This window comes from Tinamus guttatus, unplaced genomic scaffold (genome assembly GCF_059628265.1).
Source record: "Tinamus guttatus ecotype Peru unplaced genomic scaffold, ASM5962826v1 Tinamus_guttatus_pri_ptg000004l, whole genome shotgun sequence".
Classification (NCBI taxonomy): Eukaryota; Metazoa; Chordata; class Aves; order Tinamiformes; family Tinamidae; genus Tinamus; species Tinamus guttatus.
In genome coordinates, this window is record NW_028288538.1 from 729,515 (window position 1) to 747,461 (window position 17,947).

Consider the following 17,947-nt stretch of genomic DNA (forward strand, 5'->3'; position numbering starts at 1 on the left):
TATTGAAATACTTGAAATATTCTTAATCTAAAATGCGAGGAAAGATAAATGTCATGATTTAGGAAAGACTTGTACAGTTTTTTCTTTCTTTTCTTTCCACGCTGCATTCGCACCAAGGAGCCTGGCTCTGCCGCAGCCAGGTGCAGTCCCGGCAATGGGAAATCCAGGCGTGTTGGCCTAATTGGAGCTTTGCACGAGAACGCCCCCGAGTGACCCAAACCCCCACGAAGGCCTTTCAGCCAGAGAGCCGCTGTCCGGCCTCATTCCCGAAGGGAAGCGCCAACGCGGACAACTCCGGAGGGCTGGGGGGGTTTGCCGGGAACGGCTGCTAAAGCGGGGGCCATCCCAGCTCACCAGGCAGCGACTCTGCAGCTGCACAGGAGAGCAGCAGGCGGTATTTTTATGACTATAAATCACATTTATATAATTTGTGGCAGACCAGGGGAATTGATCTGCCACATCCGCCTCAGGGACCCGCCCGAGAGCAGAACAGGATTTACACTTTTCGGCAATGTCAGTAAATGGCAGGTTTCACATTTTTAAGGCCAGGCAGCTTCACTGAAGTGCATCTTTCCCTGGAAGCTCCGAGCCTGGCCAGAGCCGAACAGCGAGGAGCGCCAATCCTCCCTGCGTGGGGGTCTGCAACCCGGCGGGCTTTCTGCCTGCCATAAACCCGTCCGTCACGGGCAGGAAAAGGCACCCCTGCGGCTGCAGATAAAACCGCTTCTAATTACCTTGTTGTCTCCGCACGTTGTGCCGTCGACGGCAGCATCCAGCTTGGAATGGCACGTGTTCCCCACCGTGCACCACAGCGTGTTGCAGACGCTCTGCAGAAGACACGGTTGTGTAGGACACACTGAGCAAACCCCGCGTGGCCGGAGCTCTGCAAACCCCCCTCCCGCAGGGATCCCCGGCCCAAGCCAAGCGCTTTGCCCCGTGCAGGACGAGCGTCGCGGTGCGGGGACCCCGCGCCCGGCTCCACGCTGGGGGGGAAGCTCCGGCTTACGTCCATGTCGTCGCAGAAGGTGGAGTAGGGGCCGTACTGCAGGCGGCACTGGTGGCCCACGTCGTAGAGGACGCCCGGGGGCACCAAGGGGTAGTCGAGCACCTCGCGGGCCGGCGGGTCGTCCAGGCACAGCCCCCAGCCCCGGCTGCAAGAGAGAGGCCAGAGCGCGTCACCACAGAACCACACAATTGATAAGGTTGGAAGGGACCTTTGGAGATCATCTAGTCCAACCTCCTGTCACCGCTCCGTACCGCCTCGTTCGCCCTCTGCGTTCGGCTCGGGGTGTCCCAGAACCCTGGAGCTGCTGCCACGCATGGGCGCTGCTGCCTGCTTTGCTACGTGGGCACCCGGCCGCTCCGATCTCAGGACACGGCCCCAGTCCCAGAGCAGCCAAAGGGGCCCTACAGCAGGAAGCGCTTCCCGACGCGCTTCCCGGGAGGACGCCGGCAGCGAGGCCTCCGTCCCCCGCACACTTCACATCCCCCAGCCCACAAGACTCAGTTGCACTGAACATTGTTTGCTGACCCAACAGGGCTGGAAAAATAAACCCCACTTGGGGCCAGGTGACGTGCCTGACTGAAAATCCAGACAACTCTCTTTTAAATCCTTGCTCAAAGCAAACAGAGTCTTTACAACTGCTCTCAGTGGCCTGTTTACCCCCGCTTTGCTGACCAGGAAGCCGCGTGATGCTCCCGTGGGAGCGCGGAGACGGTGCCCGTCCCACGGGAGCATCCGTTCTCCCAGGCTTTCCAGCCGCGCTGCAGACTCAACAGACCCGGTGCAGCCCCTCGGAGCTCTGCGCAAACACAGTTTGTGCAAGGCCGCCAAACAAGCGGCTGTGCTCTAAGGAGCTCGGCCGTGAGCCCGCGAGCAGGGGGTTTTCAGCGCTCGTGGTCACAGCAAAGCTCTGTGCACATCAGCCCCACGCTTCCCCGTGCATCCGATTCTGCTCCCATTTCTAACTATAAATAACTTTAAGCTTGGACCCACACTAGTTTTGGCTATCAGACACATGTCGTCAGGGATAAAGGAGAAGCCAGCAGCTGGATCTCTCCATGGAAGTAAAGATGTGCAGGAGCGAGCACTTTGCCCTTCCCAGAAAGGAGTTTTTATGAGTTTCTTCCTGAAGAGTATTTTAACTTATTTAGCATCTTAGGCATAGGCAGGCCAGCTCATGATGTGAAAGGAGGGTTAAACTTGCCCACTTTGACCCTCTGCATGCCCAGGGACTGCACGTTCTCTAAGGGGCAGCCCCAGCACCTCCTCGGGGGAGCTGTATGGAACAGAACTGCAGAGGAGCAGGGGGAAGCAGACACACAACCAAAGTGCAGATCGTCACTGGAGATGCCTGGTCCCACCGGAGCACGGAGCGTCCCAGCGGAGCCCTCACCTTGCCCCTCCGGCAGGACCAGCTCCTTCCGCTGCTCCCTGGCATCCCCTGAGCCCAATCCCTGGAGACCCGGCTGCCCCAGACACCGGTTCCCGCTGCTTCCCAAAGGAAAGCCAAAAACGTCACTTTGCATGGCAATAAGCACCAGATTTCTAGCTTTGCAACCAGGCCATCAGCTAAGTCCTCAATCTGGAGCCGGGACCTCAGTTTCATCATTTGAGGGGAAGGGTTTCACTTGAACGAACATTTTATTGCAGCAAAACAGATGTCCTTGCGTTCCTACATCACGCTGACCCCAGAAATGTCCCTGCGGATACTGCAACACCAGTGTCAACGTCCTGCTAATGAAAATAAAACAGACCATCGGCAGCAAACCTCATTTCTCCTCCTATTTGCAGCTACAGTGTCCAAACGGCACTGGGCAGGGCATCCTTGGCAAGGACACACTAACGCTGAGCGCGGAGCAGCGCCAGGCCCTGCTTTGCTATGGCACTTCACAAACACACCGGGAATTGTCACTAGTTAACTCACGATGTTGACTTAAACAAATTTGTTTCCAGCCGCACTGAGTTTGCAGTGTGGGTTTCTGAGCAGATTGGATTACTTTCATTTGTTGTCACTGGAAACAGGTCTAATTAAATTTTTGTGTGCAAACAGGTCTAAATTAATTACGTGTGGTCTAAATTACCAGCCAGCCATGGCTATTTAAAACATCATTCCTATAATATTCACCAGCAGCTTCCCCACTGGAGGGAAGAGCAAACACGTTGCTTTCCCAAAGCTGGTCTCTTGCCATAGATTTATTCCTTCCAGGCTCTAGCAAAGCCCTGGCAGCTCAGCCATCGTGCTCATCCTGCTGGAGAAGGAAGGATTCCTGCGGGTGATGTGAGGCCCAACTGGCATTAATTAAGTGTGGATTAGGCACCTGCATGCAGTCCTATGGTCCAGCCTCAAGCTGTCGAGTCATTTCAGGCATACAGCAAAGTGACTGCATTGCACCTCTACAGGTATTTTCTTTACCTGCTGGTGGAAAATATTTACAAAGAAAATTTTCTACAAACTTGGAAAAGAATGGGATCTTTGTTGGGGACTGTAAGGGCTTAAGTATTGGGCTCCTGTATTGGCTTCATCCATGATACTGGGGCTATTTTGGACTAGTTCACCAACCATCTATTCCTTCTAAAGCATAAAGGGGCTCCACATGCTGCTCCAGAAGCCCCCGTCAACCTTCCCTGCCCTTTGATCTGTCCAAGGCACTTTCTTCCTTTCCTCCGTTTATGGGAGAGGTCTGCAGGCCCAGCATGAGAGGATGGTTTACATTTGCTATTGACTTTGCCAGTACTATGTTCAAAATTTATTTTTTCATTAAACATTTTAGAGTAGTCCTGCTGGTATCTTCAATTGGTCTTCATGTTTTTCACAAAAAGGCTGACTGAGCCAGCAAATATTGGCATGGTTTTTCTTCTGGCTTTGAAGGGATATACAGCAAACTGCACTCTCTGCAGTGAGATTTCACAGGGGTCTGTCCTGCATCTGCCCAATTCAGTGTTCATTAACAAGCCAGATGATGGACTAGATGGTATGAGATGAAATCCCCATATGAGAGCATGCTGGGAAGATCTGCAAGCACATTTGAGAGCAGGGTTAAAATTCCTAAAGCTTTTGGAGAACTGGAGTAATGGCCCAAAAAGCCACAGCTGAATTCAACAAAAACAAACGCAGGATCCAAACTTGGGAAAAATCAGCTGTGCCAATGAAAGCTTTGGAATACCTGGCAGGAGGAAGGGCTCAGGGAGCCGCTCGGGCTGAGCTGGGGGCTGCAGGATAAGGGATAAGCGTCACCACATCCAGGCTGCTGAAAGGTGCTGTCTGACTGGAGTAGCCCATATCAGGAAAAAACCCGTCATCACCGCAAGCAAAGACCAAAAAAGGGAGTGAGGGGGGGATGCAGCGGCCTGCGGTGATGGGAAGGTGATGAAGGGACTATTCTGCACCCCGCCGCACAGGCGGAGCGTGCGTTACACGGTGAATCCATTTCAAAATGTTATTGCACTAGCTGAGCTAGGGAAGAGCTCACTGCATGTCGAGGAGTGCAAGCAAAGAGAGCCCAGAGCATCTTCCGATTCCTGCAAGGATTAGAGGGGGAAAACCATGGAATGTCAAAAAGGGGCTTGCACAGAACGGGCTAGCAGGACACACCACAGCTCGGCCATCCTTCTCCAGGGCTGGGAGATGCAGAGATGTTATTCGGCCATGGGGACGTCACCATTACCCGTCCCTTACTGCAAGGCCCGGGCTGCTCCGGGGTTACTCGTTAGCTTGAACAGAGGGAATTGCTCACGGTGCAACTCACCACGGGGATGGAGGACGCGGGGAGGGGACCCCTGCGGCCGTGCCGGGTGTCACAGAGGCCCCAGCCCTGTCTCCCAAACAGGGAGGACCCGCAAGGAGCCCCCTGCCCCGGCAGCGCGAGGGGACGGCCGGGCCGGGCCGCTCTCGAAGGCCTGAGCTGCTTCCACATGCTGAAGCGTTCAGCGGCGTCTCCCTCCTTTCCAAAACCGTCAGCGCCATCCCCGAGTGCACTTCTTTAAACATGAGGTCTGTTCCAAGCACATCTAGCAAGCCCAGGTCAGCCAAGTCTCATTTTCTGGCTTACTCCTTCCCGTTCTCCTGCCAACATCGTATTATAATGCACTCATGTCTGCGCTCACAACAGGCCTCTCCTTCGCCTCGGGGATGTCACAGACATTGGAAGAGGCGGGTGCTGAACTGTCCCCTGCTCCTGAAGGAAGAGCTGCCTCCTCTGGGAAGAGAGTAAAGACGGACAAAAACACAACTGGAAAAGCATCCAGATGGTCTGCCTCTTCCCTGTTGCATTTGAGAGCAGCTCAAGGTTATTGCAAGCAGGAAATTCTTAAGCTAAAAGTGAAGGTTGAAAGCAGAGGACCAAGTATTCAGGAAAGCACCATTCCACCGACGACCATAAATCAACAATAATTCACCCAACCCAGGGCCAAGCCTGTCTGCTTTTGGCTGGGATTGATCTGGCTGGGATTTAGAGGTGGGGGATCTGCACCCAGCCAAAGTTCCCGTCCTGCAGCTCCCTGCTAGCGCATCCGCCGAGCCGCAGCTCTCCCCGCGCTGCTCCTTGCACGTGTTCTCATTGCTTCCTATAATCTACCCGGAGCGAGGAGGAAAAATGTTCCTCCAGTGCAAGATACAAATGGGGCCATGCTCTTAAGAACTGAATAACAACAGGCTGAGAAATCAGCCACGGGGTGCTAAAAATAAACAAATGCATGAAAGAATTTGGCTCAGTTTGATTTCGTCACGTGCTGCCTCCTGCCTCGAGGCAAACACTGCTGGTTTGCCCTGAGCAGCGTCTGCCTGCCAAGACGAGCGCGAAGCGGGATGGGGATGCAACGGGATGCACCGAGTCTCAGCAGGGGGAAAAAGTATCCCGAACAATAAACGAGTGTTCAAACCACTCCCTTGCCCCGGCAACCCAACACACGCTCATATTTACATGGTGCAGGGCATGGGAAGGCAAGCACAGAGATCACACGGCGGCAGGAGGTCACTCCAAAGCGGTGGAACACACGGACACGTTGCCTGTGGGGATTCCTCCTCCTGCTCCACGGCTCGGCCTGCTCCCAGCGGCGCTGCTCGGAGTTGTGTAAAGGCCATTGCTGGTGCAAACGCAACAAGGCCCCAGCCCTGGGCCGGGACAGGAGCACCGAGGGCAGACCCAACATTTCACTGCTCCGCAAACACATTTTGGGAGCGCAGACTGCTAAGTCAACAGAGAAAACTGCTCTGGCTCCCTTGGGCCCAGCCAACAGGCCGGTGTGCTGCCACAGCGGTGTTTGCTTTGCTTTTGTGTACAAACACTCATCCTCCCAGCAAGGCCCGAGGCGGTTGAAAACACCCACGAATCCCCCACGTAAAAACCCCCGCAAAGCCCCGCGTTTGGCTCCCGTGCGCGGGCGAGCGCGGCGCGAGCACTCACTCGAGGAAGCGCGTGATGTACTCCCTGCTGCAGCGCGACCAGGTGAGCGGGGACGTATCGTACAGGAGCTGTGGAGACATGATGAAAGGTCGTTTCCCAACTGGCTCACAGTCATTGCTGCTTCCATCATGCTGAATCCCAAAACTGTGTAAGAGCACAGGCCCCAAAGGAGCGGTGAGCCGCGCGCCCGCCACAACCGCGCGGCGTCTCTGCTTTCCAGCAGAACGACAAACATCACACGCGACATCGCCACCATGCAGGGCTCTGCGGGGCGCGTGGGGTAACTAACACGAGGGAGTTTGGGGTGTTTTAATGGAGCTAGGGCTTTGCCAAGCCGGGTGCCTGCTATGTGATGGGAGCTGGACACCCACGGCTAATCCCAGCTCCGGGGCCTTGGGGGATCCCTCCTTCCTGCATCTCTCGCTGCACAGAGGGGCTGTGTCTGCACTTTTGCCATGGGAAATGCTGGGGAGCAGCAGGAGCTGGGAGCAGCGGGAGCTTCCCTCTTCCACGGCTCAGGGCCGCCCCAGCGGATAACGGAGCCCTGGCACCGCTCGTCCGTGTGCTCCTTTTGGCGTGAAATTGTTTCTCCTTGTAACGCGAGTGTGCCAAAGGAAGCAGCTCAATTAACTGCTGCGGCTAATGACCGCGGGCAGGGGGGACTGGCTGTGGTGGCTCGGCTGCCTCCAGGGACGTGTGTTTTCCTCAAGCCCCGTGACACGAGGAGCAAGGAGAGCAGCTCCCATCGCCCACATCCCCCAGAATCTCCATCTCCTTTGGCTTACACTGGAGTAAAACAGGGGTATTCCCACTTGAACCGGCCCCAGTTCAGGGAAGGTGTGTGTAAAACAGCCTAAAGAACTCAGCCCAGGCGCTTTGCCCTGTGCGTTATTCCTCCTATACAAATATTTGCTTTGTATCTTCTCTGCATTCACCAGAGCACAAGGAAACTCTGTGCTAGCCACAGCCTGAGCACGGAGGGGCACGATTAGCTCCTTTTGCATTTACATGTGCCACGATGTGTTTCTAGAAACACACAGGTTCTGAGCCGAGTGTTTCCCTTATTATTACTGCTATTTGCATCCGCTAAATTGCGTGTGCTCAGGAAGAAATACGTTTATTACTCCCTTACAATAAGAGCTCAAGGGGCAGCGGGTTTGAAGGGTTATCAATCGAGAAGCAAACACTCGTCACAAAGGAGCCCGTTAAGCGACGTCACTTAAATTAATGGATGAGATTTAGCACAACTGTCCAGGCTGCCATTAGATATACGGTTCAGCTCTAAGTGTCTCAAAAGCAGTAACTCAAGCGCAACTGAACTAGCGAGCAACAGGCTGAGCACCCCCTGGTACTGCTCCTACCATGCCCAGGGGGACGCAGAAGGTGAACTTGAAGTGACAGGGCCAATGGGTTGGTTTTAATGCAGAGAATATATAAAGCAATCATTGAACTGAAGAGATCAGTGAATCCAAAATTTAATATAAAATACCATTGCATGGTATTTTTGCCAAGATACTATTTTTTGCAAGACTTTCATTTCAGCTTTCCTACTGGAAACTTGGCCAATGAAAAAGTAATGAGAACAAGACTGATCTAATGCAACTTATTGAACGTATACTTGTATAATGCAAAGCTATCGATTACGAACTATGATGATCGAATGAGCTTTTCAAAGCTTAATGGCCTTAAACACAGTGTAGAAATAAGGACAAGCAAGATCCCATCACTGATGCGATAAACGGACTAAATTTTGACCTTCTTACTGAGTAACCTTCTTCTCCAAAATCTTCGACTCCATCAACACAGGAAATGGCATATAAATGTAATTAGGTTTCCTTGGAGCACATGATTTTCAGTGAGCCTATGACAACCAAGAACTTAACTCCCTGGAATTAAATTCTCAGAGCAAATCCCTCTGTTCTGCATGACTCTCAGCGATGCTCCTCCAGCTTCCCCCGTGCCTTTCCAGCCCCTGACCAGGCAGCACAAGGATAGGGGCCAGAGAGGAGCTTAGGTGGTACCTGTGTCCGAGCTCGTGGGCCACGGTGAAGGCGAGCGGGAGCCCCGTGTCCTCGTTGATGTTACAGCTCCGGTGGGGCTGGCACATCCCCGCCACGTGGGACAGCCCCAGCGTCTCGCAGGGCCTGTTCATCGCTGCGCAGATGTCCTTCCTTCGGCATGTGGAAACGGCGGAAAAACACACGCACACACACACAAACAGAGGGCGAGAGGTTGTTCACAGGGAGCAGGCGAGCGCGGGCATGGCAGCGCTGCGCGGAACCGAGCCGAGCCGAGCCGAGCGTGCGCAGCAAACCCGCCTGCTGCCCGTCCCTTCTCCCGGGGCAGGACGGCTGCTCCGGCTGCTGCGGGACACGGCTCAGCCAGCGCGTGAAGATGCATCGCCATGGCCAAACAGAAGCTAATATGGAGACATCCAAATGGTTTTCCACAGCAGCAGGATTTATGACCTTCTCTTTCCCCTTTACTCTCGCAGTATCCCCAGCATATTAAAAAGCCTGATTAATGGGAAACGCAAGCCAGCCTGGCTGCATTTATTCCACTGTATAAATAAAGCTGATGCTGGTAATAATTAAGCAGTTACTGCATTTCTTGGGGAATTACATCCCAGGCATGCTGTGGTCTGAGGCAGAGAAGCTCCAGCCACCCAGGAAGAACAACTTCATTGAAGTACAAATCCTTAAGTATCTTATTTCTACTACAAAGCAGATCTCCTGAAGAAGATAAAGCTGTTGTGGCCTGTGAAGCAGTACACAAACAAATAAGATGTTGCCAGCAACCAAGCTGCTGCAGCCTGAATCCATCAAACTGTACGTTTTGACTGCAAGGTATATAAACTTGGCCAGGGGAAAGAATTTAATTAATCTTCATGGGAGGTTAGGGGCCTTCTCTAAGACTGCTTTGCAAGTCCCTGCATTAGTCTATAGGGAAAACATGAGAGCTCATCCCTGTGTAAATATCCTGATCAAGCCATGCTGGGACTTGGCAATAGGGTCATGGTAAAAATCTGTTTTGGAAGCTGTCCCCAGGTTTAAACCTGAAGCTTGAGACCAGTTCCAGCCATTAAGGCCCAGCAGTCTTCAAATTTCATGTTGTTGTCTTACCCCATGTGCGGGCATCTGACATAGGGCTCAGATACTGGGAGTGGTATTTAAATAGTTCCCACTAAGATGTGCATCCAGCTGCCTATGTGTCCACGTTCCTCCAGCTATCTGAGCAATTTCTAATGGGTAAAGTAGCAGCTGACAGCACAGAATTATCCCATGGGCACAATACCTTGTGAGCAGGACTGCCACATCATGATGCAGTGGATGGGAATCTCCTTTAATGTTGATACTTTTCTGCCATTTGCAGAAACTTTTCAAGGTGTTGTCTGCGTGGTGGGAGATTTTCAGATCCTCCTGCCAAAATGATTAGAAGCTGTCACACTGCTGCTGGATTTGTTGGGTTTTCAGGATGCAGGGGAGAGGGCTCTGATCTCAGGCACATCAGAACGAAACCAGAAGTAACCGCCAATCAGATGGAATTGCTCCATATTTATAAGTTGTAAGTAGGGTGGGAATCCAGTTCTTTTCTACTTTCTTTTCATCTGCGATTCAACTGAAACATTATATGATCTAATACAGGGGGTTAGGAAGCGCTGCGGGAAAATATTCCATCCTGACTCATGTGCTTCGGGGAAGGATGCAGCTGGAGCGCCGCGCTCAACAGCTGAGCGGCTTCAGGCTCCCCGAGAAGCATCTCTGCAGCTGGGAAGCACAAACAACCGCCGTTTCACATCCCCCGGCCAACGCTACTGGCTGGGATATTCCTGCGGGAGCTGCCCGCTCCGGGACGCAGCCGAGCGCTCGGCATCCGCTGCACACGGCCGGCCCGGCCGCTGCACGGGGGCTGCTGCTCCCCTGCCTTTGAGGGGCTGCCAAAAGCCAAACAGCAGCACCCGTGGCACTGGGTACATCCGATACGGCATGGGAAGGAGGATGTTCTGATGGGAAACTACCGGAGCAATGTGCAAGTGACCAGTTTTCCTAAGAATCAGACCCCACAGCTCCTCTGACCACGGAATCCCCTCCCTGGGATGCAGCCCAGGCAGAGCACAAGGAATTGAGGCACCAGCTCTGCCGTCCCCTTGCACCAGCGCGTCCCGGCCGGCTAGCAGCACACCAGCGCTCCGAGGCTTTCCAGGCCAGCTCTCCCTTTATCCCGGGGCTGGCGGAAGGGATGGAAACGTGACTCACACTGTTTACTTCTTACCTCCTCCTCCTCCAGCAGGATGAGCCGCACGATAGCAATGTTGATGGGGTTCCCAATGCTGGCGTGATGGAAGAGACCTGCCACCTGCAAAATGCAAAAGCCGAATAAATAGGACCAAAAGGAAAGCCACTGCCGTGTGACAGTGCTCCTGCAAGGGAACAGAGCGCAAAGAGAAGCTACTGGAAGTTGTTGACAACATCCCAGCATCAAAGCAAAAGACAAGACCAGATGTAGATTTGGACTGAAGTATTTGTAGTGCACTGACATTTCTGTTTGAAATTGATATAATTTCTGTAGCACACTGGAATTCAGCCAGAAATGCCTGAAGAGCGCCTCAGCTTTCCCTCCATCATGGATGTGTTCAACCTCTCAAAGGAAGCCTGCTCTTCCCAGTGCATTCACCACCAAGGGGAAATCCAGGGATGCCACCCGAGCTCCTCTGCCAGCCCCGGCCCCTTTCCCGGCCACCAGCCAAAGCCCTTCTCCGAAACGCAGCTTTTCTGAAAGGCAATGCACTCCCACAGCAGTGCCAGGGAGACGGGTCACACCAAACCACGCTGCCTTCCCTGGTGCTTTTATGGGGTTAGCGAACACCGCGCGGGTCTGGAGCGCAGACCACCACGTCCACTTGGCTCGACCCGCGCAGAACTCACGATGCGACGTGTTAGTTCGTTAACACATTAAACCACGCAGCTTCCAACGAGCTCCCCAGAGCACCTCGTCTTTAAGCACCAGCATGAGCTGCTGAGGAATTTGAATCCAATTATTGTAATTAGCTTTTAAAGCCTGCCTATAACTTTTATCACCAAATGCCACGTTCTGGAGCCAGGAATAGAGCTCAGCTATAAGCTGATGCTGCGCTTGCCTCCTTCCCTGAGCGATTCACAGCAGCACCTCCCCAGGAAGGCACAAAAAGGGCCACAAACGGCCCCTTTGGTGACACCCCGATGATGTCCCACCAGGGACAAGTCTTGCCAAGGCCAGTGGCCTCCACGTGCCATGGCCACCAGGACTCACCATGTTCATCACGGTCAGCACGTACTTCTCAATGTTCTCGCTGCCGTGGTATTCTACCATCTTGGTGTCCGCCACCACCAGCGTTTCCACCCACTTCTCCTTGCTGATGGAGCGCTGCTTTATCCTTCTCCTCTGCTGCTTCTGTTCCCATCTTTCCCTCCGTTTCTCAGACCTCTCCAGGTTTTCCTGAGATTCTGAAAGATTGAAGGGAAAACACCTTATTGATAAAATGTCCACAAAATTGGTAAAATATCACAGCAGCATTTTTTTTTCTTTTTTTTCCTTTTTTGAATTAAAGAGAAAGCAAGTATTTGGAGTAAGTTCTCTCACTGAAAGAGGGTTTGGAATATCCCACGAGGAACTTGAAGACTCCATCAGACACAGGGATCTCCAATGCAGAGCACTTCGGTTTGAACTGATATATGAATTTACAGGCAGGGATGCTTGGACACACACACGCTGAGGGCCAGCACCGAGCCTCACATTTATGATTATAATCACACATCTAGATTTTTGCCAGGGAAAAGCGGTTTCCCAGCACAATAAATTCCACGCCTCAAAGCTGGCCTGATGCCTTGAGCCAAATGCCAAAGACCATGAAGTGCCCTGAGCAGGGCTGGAACATGCGGGGCTACCCCGAGGCTTCCCAAGCCACACGGAGGCTAAATCCCGCTTGCAGGCTGGATCCCTCATTGCTTGTCACGGGAGTCGTACCCGAGCAGGAACAACAGGGACATTTAGCAGGCTGAAGAGGCGCTGGATGCTGGAGGAGAGCGCGGACATTCCTAACCCGAACGAGCAACTGGGAATTCTCATGCAGAGACTTTTCCTATGACGCTGCTCCAAGACCAAGGTCAGGGTCACTCCCAAGCTGGGTAAAGGCTTTCTAAACCACATCACACACAGTGGGAATTGCTTTTATGACCAATTTCTAAGGGTTCGGCATTACTTTGCAAACAATGGACTTTCACATTTTATGGACTATATCGTACTTTAACTTTGAAAGAGTGTTTTATCCTCCAGCCTGAAAAATCCTAAGTATCTAGACAATTTGACGGATTGCTAATACCAGTGTGACAGTTTAATCAAAACAACTTCCTTGGAGCTTGTTTCCCTTGTGTCTGCAGCTGCTAAGCTCCGTCCAGGATGCCAGGATACTCTGCAGAGCAGGGGTGCAGTAGGTTCCCTGGATACCACAGGATTTGTATGGCATTTTTGCTTTGAGATCCCTCTTAAACACTTCCTCAGCTGTACACACAGGCTCCCACTATGCAGCCCAGCCTAGTGACAGAAACTAAATACCAGGGTCGGTCTAATGCCGTCTGGCTGGGGGGTGTTTTGCACAGAAAAGCAGCAATGTGTCAATACAAAATGAAAGACCTGAAGTAATACAAATCCTACAGACTTTATGCACCTTTTCAGGGTGCATAAATCACATCCACTGGTCTGTATTCCAGCAGAGATTCACATGCATTACAAACTGGCTAGTATACCATATCCAGCCAAATGCATCTATAATTAATAGACTTCAAAGTCTAGAAGGACTCATTATGATTATTACCATAGGCTAAAGAAGTTCAATTCACTCAGGTTAACAGAAGGATGCCTAAGATGATCTGATAGTAGAAGAAAGGCTTTCTGAAAGCAGAGCTCCAAGAGATAAGCAAAACACGATGCACCAGCTGGAAGATGCAGCTTCACAAATTCGGACTGGAATTAAAGCATCTAGTGAGCTGCTAAGAGCTGGAAAACTTCTGAGGGGATGTGTGAACTGCTTGAAATCCTTACAGCAGGATTTGGGAGACTTTCCAAACAATTTGCTCTAGACAGATGAGAGGTAACCCGCATGCACTGCCTTGGAACAAAAAAACCCATCATCCTCCATCCATTCTTTCCAGTTTTACCCCATGGACACTCTCTGTTGTGATTCTGTCCATTCGGGAACAATTTGGGACTGTTTCCTACAGATCTGCAGCTTCCTCCTTTGCACCAGGGCAAAGGGGCACCCGTGGTGCTCGGCCGCTCCGCAGGACGGCGATTCCCGTTGTGCAGCACCGGGAGCAGGGGGCTCAGCGTCTGGAGAGCGCTCCAGCCTTCCAGGCGAGCTGTGAATTCACGGTTACAATCTGCCCCAGGCTGCTCTTAGGTAGAAAATGCACCTCTGCTCCCTGCTCTCTCGCCCCTCAATTTGCATCCCATGAATACTGTTAGTCAGATGGGTCAAGGTGAAAACTTGGATCCACTGGAGTAAATGGGAATTCTGGTACTCAGTTCATGGGAGTCGGGGTCTTCCTGAAAGCCCCATCTCCTGGCAGGCCATAAACAGAGGTTTGCAGGGAAATGAAACCAAGTGCTCAGCCTCCCCATCAGAAACGACTTGCAGCAGGGCCAGGAGGAAAACAGGACAGCAAGAGGCTGAGGTTCAGCAAGCAGTGAAAAAAACAAAAACAAAAAAAGCCTGTGCTCTGAGAAATCCTGTGACTTATGGGATCCAGTCATGAACGCTGCAAAATCATTGCCTGGTGATAAGCAAGCAAATTTTCCCGACGCGCAGTTGGCAACAGCGGTCAGCCTTCCCATCACAAGAAGGCTGTGGAGACGCCCGTGCTGGCTCTTGGGGAAGGCTGGCTGTCCCCAGGAGGGGCCCAGGCGTCCGGGCATAGCCCTGGCAGGGGCAGCCCTGCCAAACGGGACCTCACTGTGCCCGGGACTCTGTAAAATTCCCCGTTTCCCCACTCAAAGCTTAGGTTCAATTACTTCTCTTAGTGGTCTGGGGGGTTTCCCTCCAGCCCAGGTGGCAAGCGGGACCTTCAGCAGTGACTTGCAAAACTCGCACCAAGAGCAGCGTCGTTCGCGGGTGAAAGTCGTTACTGGCAGCTTAGCACGAGACAGGAGTGCTGGGCCTTGGGACTAACGTGTCTGCCGAGGGGACCCAGCACCTCCAGGATTGGTGCATTTTCATTTCTGTTTTTACTGGACACTTCAAACTTACAGAACTGAAACGACGAATGCTACAGCGTGTAGCAGCGAAGCTGCTACAGCGTTATTGCAAATGCGGGAAAAATCAGAAAGTACCTGGAACTCCACACGCTGCTCCCGGTGTCGGCTCCTTCCCGGCTCCCGGTCCCGCTGGGCCGTGCTCCGGGGCTTGGCGCCTGGAGATCCTGTGGGGCTGCGCGGAGCCGGCCTCGCCGGAGCGCGCGGCCAGCGGCTCGATGAAATAATCCTCGTCCTGGAGGCGGAAGACGCCCTTCTAGCAGAGAGAGGGAGAGCTGTAACCGAGAGCATCCGCACCCGACACAGGTAACGTCAGCGATGAGAGCGGCTGGCAAAACCTCCCGGGGGAAGAAGAGGTTTTCTCTAGAGAAACTATTTTTACTGATGTTTTGGGCTCCCAGAGAAAAGAGAACAATCTGTCACGGACTGGAGTTTAAGAAAGAAAAAAGCTAAAGAGACCCCAATCACAGAGAGTGAAGAGCTGGAGGGATGTGTGACACTGAGTACTGTGTGGAGGAGCTGGACAGAGGAAAGGCCCCTCCGGGCACCAGAACACAGCACGGGTACGAGCATCTGGTCATGGGCAGCGTGTTCTCCTCTGCACTAACGTCACCTCCCCCTGTCCTTGCTGGAGAAGCTCCGGAGTGTGCAGGGAACCAGCCTGGAGCACCAACTTCGACCACCAGGCCCACCAGGCACCAGCTTGATTCCTGACACTTTCTACGGCTGAGTGCCTTACAGCAATCAAATAGAAGTGTTTTTGTGAGGATTTCCTGCTGAGATGAAGCCCGTTGCTTCTGGCCGTTGTTTTTTTTTCCAAGTAGCACCATTCTGAGCCACTGAGCTACAGAATTCCTACAGCCAAACCTTGGAAAACCCCTAGGAAGGAGGGATCTTAGGAGCACTTGATTGCGGCAGGAGCTCAAATCAAGGGAAAGCAGCATCAGGGTGAGGAGCAATGCAGCCGAGAGAGGCTGTGCTATTATCATCTTTCCTTCAGCAGGAAATGAAATCCTAAAACTTTCTTTGGTTAGTTATGAGCTCTCTGACCCCTGGCCCAACTGCAACGCTGTGTTACGGAGTCACCCAGGGGCTCCAGGCCGCAGCTCAAGCACAAACAGCTATTTGGAAACGCGGACGCTCGCCTGCTGGGAGTTCCTCGAAAGGGCAGAGCTTCTGAGCTGCAGAAACTGTCTTGTTTGTTGCAGGCCGTTCAGCTAGGGAAGGATGCTGCCCTTGGCGGTGTTTTGTAGGCGCATGTTGTGCTGTAACGCGGCTCCACACACCGTAACACGGCTCCATGGGCTGTAACGCAGCTCCACGCGCTGTAACACGGCTCCACGGGCTGTGATGAGGCTCCATGTGCTGTAACGTGGCTCCATGGGCTGTAACGTGGCTCCGTGGGCTGTAACGCGACTCCATGGGCTGTAATGTGGCTCTGTGAGCTGTAATGCAGCTCCACGTGCTGTAACGCGGCTCCACGTGCTGTAACGCAGCTCCACATGCTGTAACGCGGCTCCACGTGCTGTAATGTGGTTCCATGTGATGTAATGTGGTTCCGTGAGCTGTAACGTGGCTCCACGGGCTGTAATACGGCTCAAATGGCTGTAACGCGGTTCCGTGCACTGTAGTGCAGCTCCATGGGCTGTAACGTGTCTCCACGGGCTGTAACGTGTCTCCATGGGCTGTAACGTGGCTCTGTGAGCTGTAATGCGGCTCCACGTGCTGTAACGCGGCTCCACGTGCTGTAACGTGTCTCCATGGGCTGTAACGTGTCTCCATGGGCTGTAACGTGGCTTCGTGAGCTGTAATGCAGCTCCATGTGCTGTAACGTGGCTCCATGCGCTGTAACGCAGCCCCGTTGGCTGCAACGCGGCTCCGGCTGTTCCCTACCATCACTTGCTTCGCAGCAGCCCGTCCGCACCGTGGCCGAGCGCTGGGCCAGGTGCTGTGCGGAGCGACGGCCGCAGCGGAACGGGGCTCTCTGAGGCGCTAACGTGCTGAATGTCAACACTCCATGTTGTCATTAGCAGGAATTTGCGGTCAAGGCATCATTGCATGACGAGCTGGGATTGCAAAGCGCTGTTAAGAAAGCAACCTTGGGCTTGAAACACATGGTACGACCATCACGTATACATGTAATATTCTTACAAACCCTATAGAATCACAGAATTCTCTCACAGAATAGTAACATATTTCCTGTTTACACTCTTAAATACTTGGCATGGCTCCAAGTGGTATGTGATTAATTCACTGTAATGGAGCAATAGTGCAGGGATACACACTACTTTCCATAATTATGCAAGACAGACACCACAATGTTGGTGCAGTTTTCGGTAGTTTAGTGTGTGTCTGATAAAAGATCCTTCTTTGAAGACTGAGTGGAGAAGCCTTAAAACAATTCCCAGCCCATAGAGCGCAGCGGGTGGCAGGGCCACCTCATGCCCCTCCTGTGACAGCTTCTATGAGCTGGCAAATTCTCTTGCCTCTTTATAAATAATACTAATCCTCAGCATTCACATTTTATTTTTACTTCTCAATATACTTCACAAATACGAGCTATGTAGTTCTCCAAACACTACTACAAAAAGGGCTGGGAAGAATATTATGCGGACAATGAATTGTTTAATAAGTATCTTTTTTCTTGTTCTACTACTTGAGTTTAATTTAGAAGGAGATATTCAACTGTGTTAATTAGTTCCTAGTATGTATTTCAGATTGCCCCATGTGGCCATACCTCAGCCTGTTCATTACAGGGAGTGGATTTTGGCCTGACTCGCACTGTCACACTGATTTTCGAAGCCACAGCCACTAGTGTTCCAGCTCCCTGCAAACATTCCCGTGTGCTCCGAGAGCGTCCGTGTGCAGATGCATTCGCAGCAGCGTTCACAACACTTTCTATTCCTGTGTGCATTACAGCAATCAATGCAGCTCTCGTACAAACATTCACAAAAACGGGAATCAAAAGGTCGTGGTTTCCTCCCAGATGCATTAGCCTATTTTTTACCCAAATGAATGGGCCTGGCTATTTTCTGCAGCATTTATCCCTCTGAAGATGTGAGTTATTACTGTCCCAGCTTGCTAGATGGGGAAGCTGCCCAGAGCCGCAGAGGAAGCCAGTGCAAAGGCGGTGTCGGAGCTTGGATCGGGGCTCCCAGCCGCAGGCCAAGCTCCTCTCTCCCTTCCCGAGCTCTGCGGCCTCTCCTTGGCTGCTTCCTCCTGGTGGGAGTCCAACTTGCAGAACTGAGGGCAAAAG

The 17,947-nt window shown here is 52.5% G+C and overlaps 1 protein-coding gene across 1 annotated transcript in view; it reads right to left on the reverse strand.

Annotated features, from left to right (window-relative positions):
• Positions 1-17,947, reverse strand: part of ADAMTS7 (ADAM metallopeptidase with thrombospondin type 1 motif 7) — a 56,058-nt gene that overhangs the window by 35,194 nt on the left and 2,917 nt on the right. Inside the window, 8 exon segments of the mRNA XM_088522374.1 lie at positions 735-827; positions 1,007-1,151; positions 6,406-6,549; positions 8,427-8,576; positions 9,700-9,824; positions 10,678-10,761; positions 11,695-11,888; positions 14,770-14,947. Coding sequence (XP_088378500.1) covers positions 735-827; positions 1,007-1,151; positions 6,406-6,549; positions 8,427-8,576; positions 9,700-9,824; positions 10,678-10,761; positions 11,695-11,888; positions 14,770-14,947 — 1,113 coding nt within the window.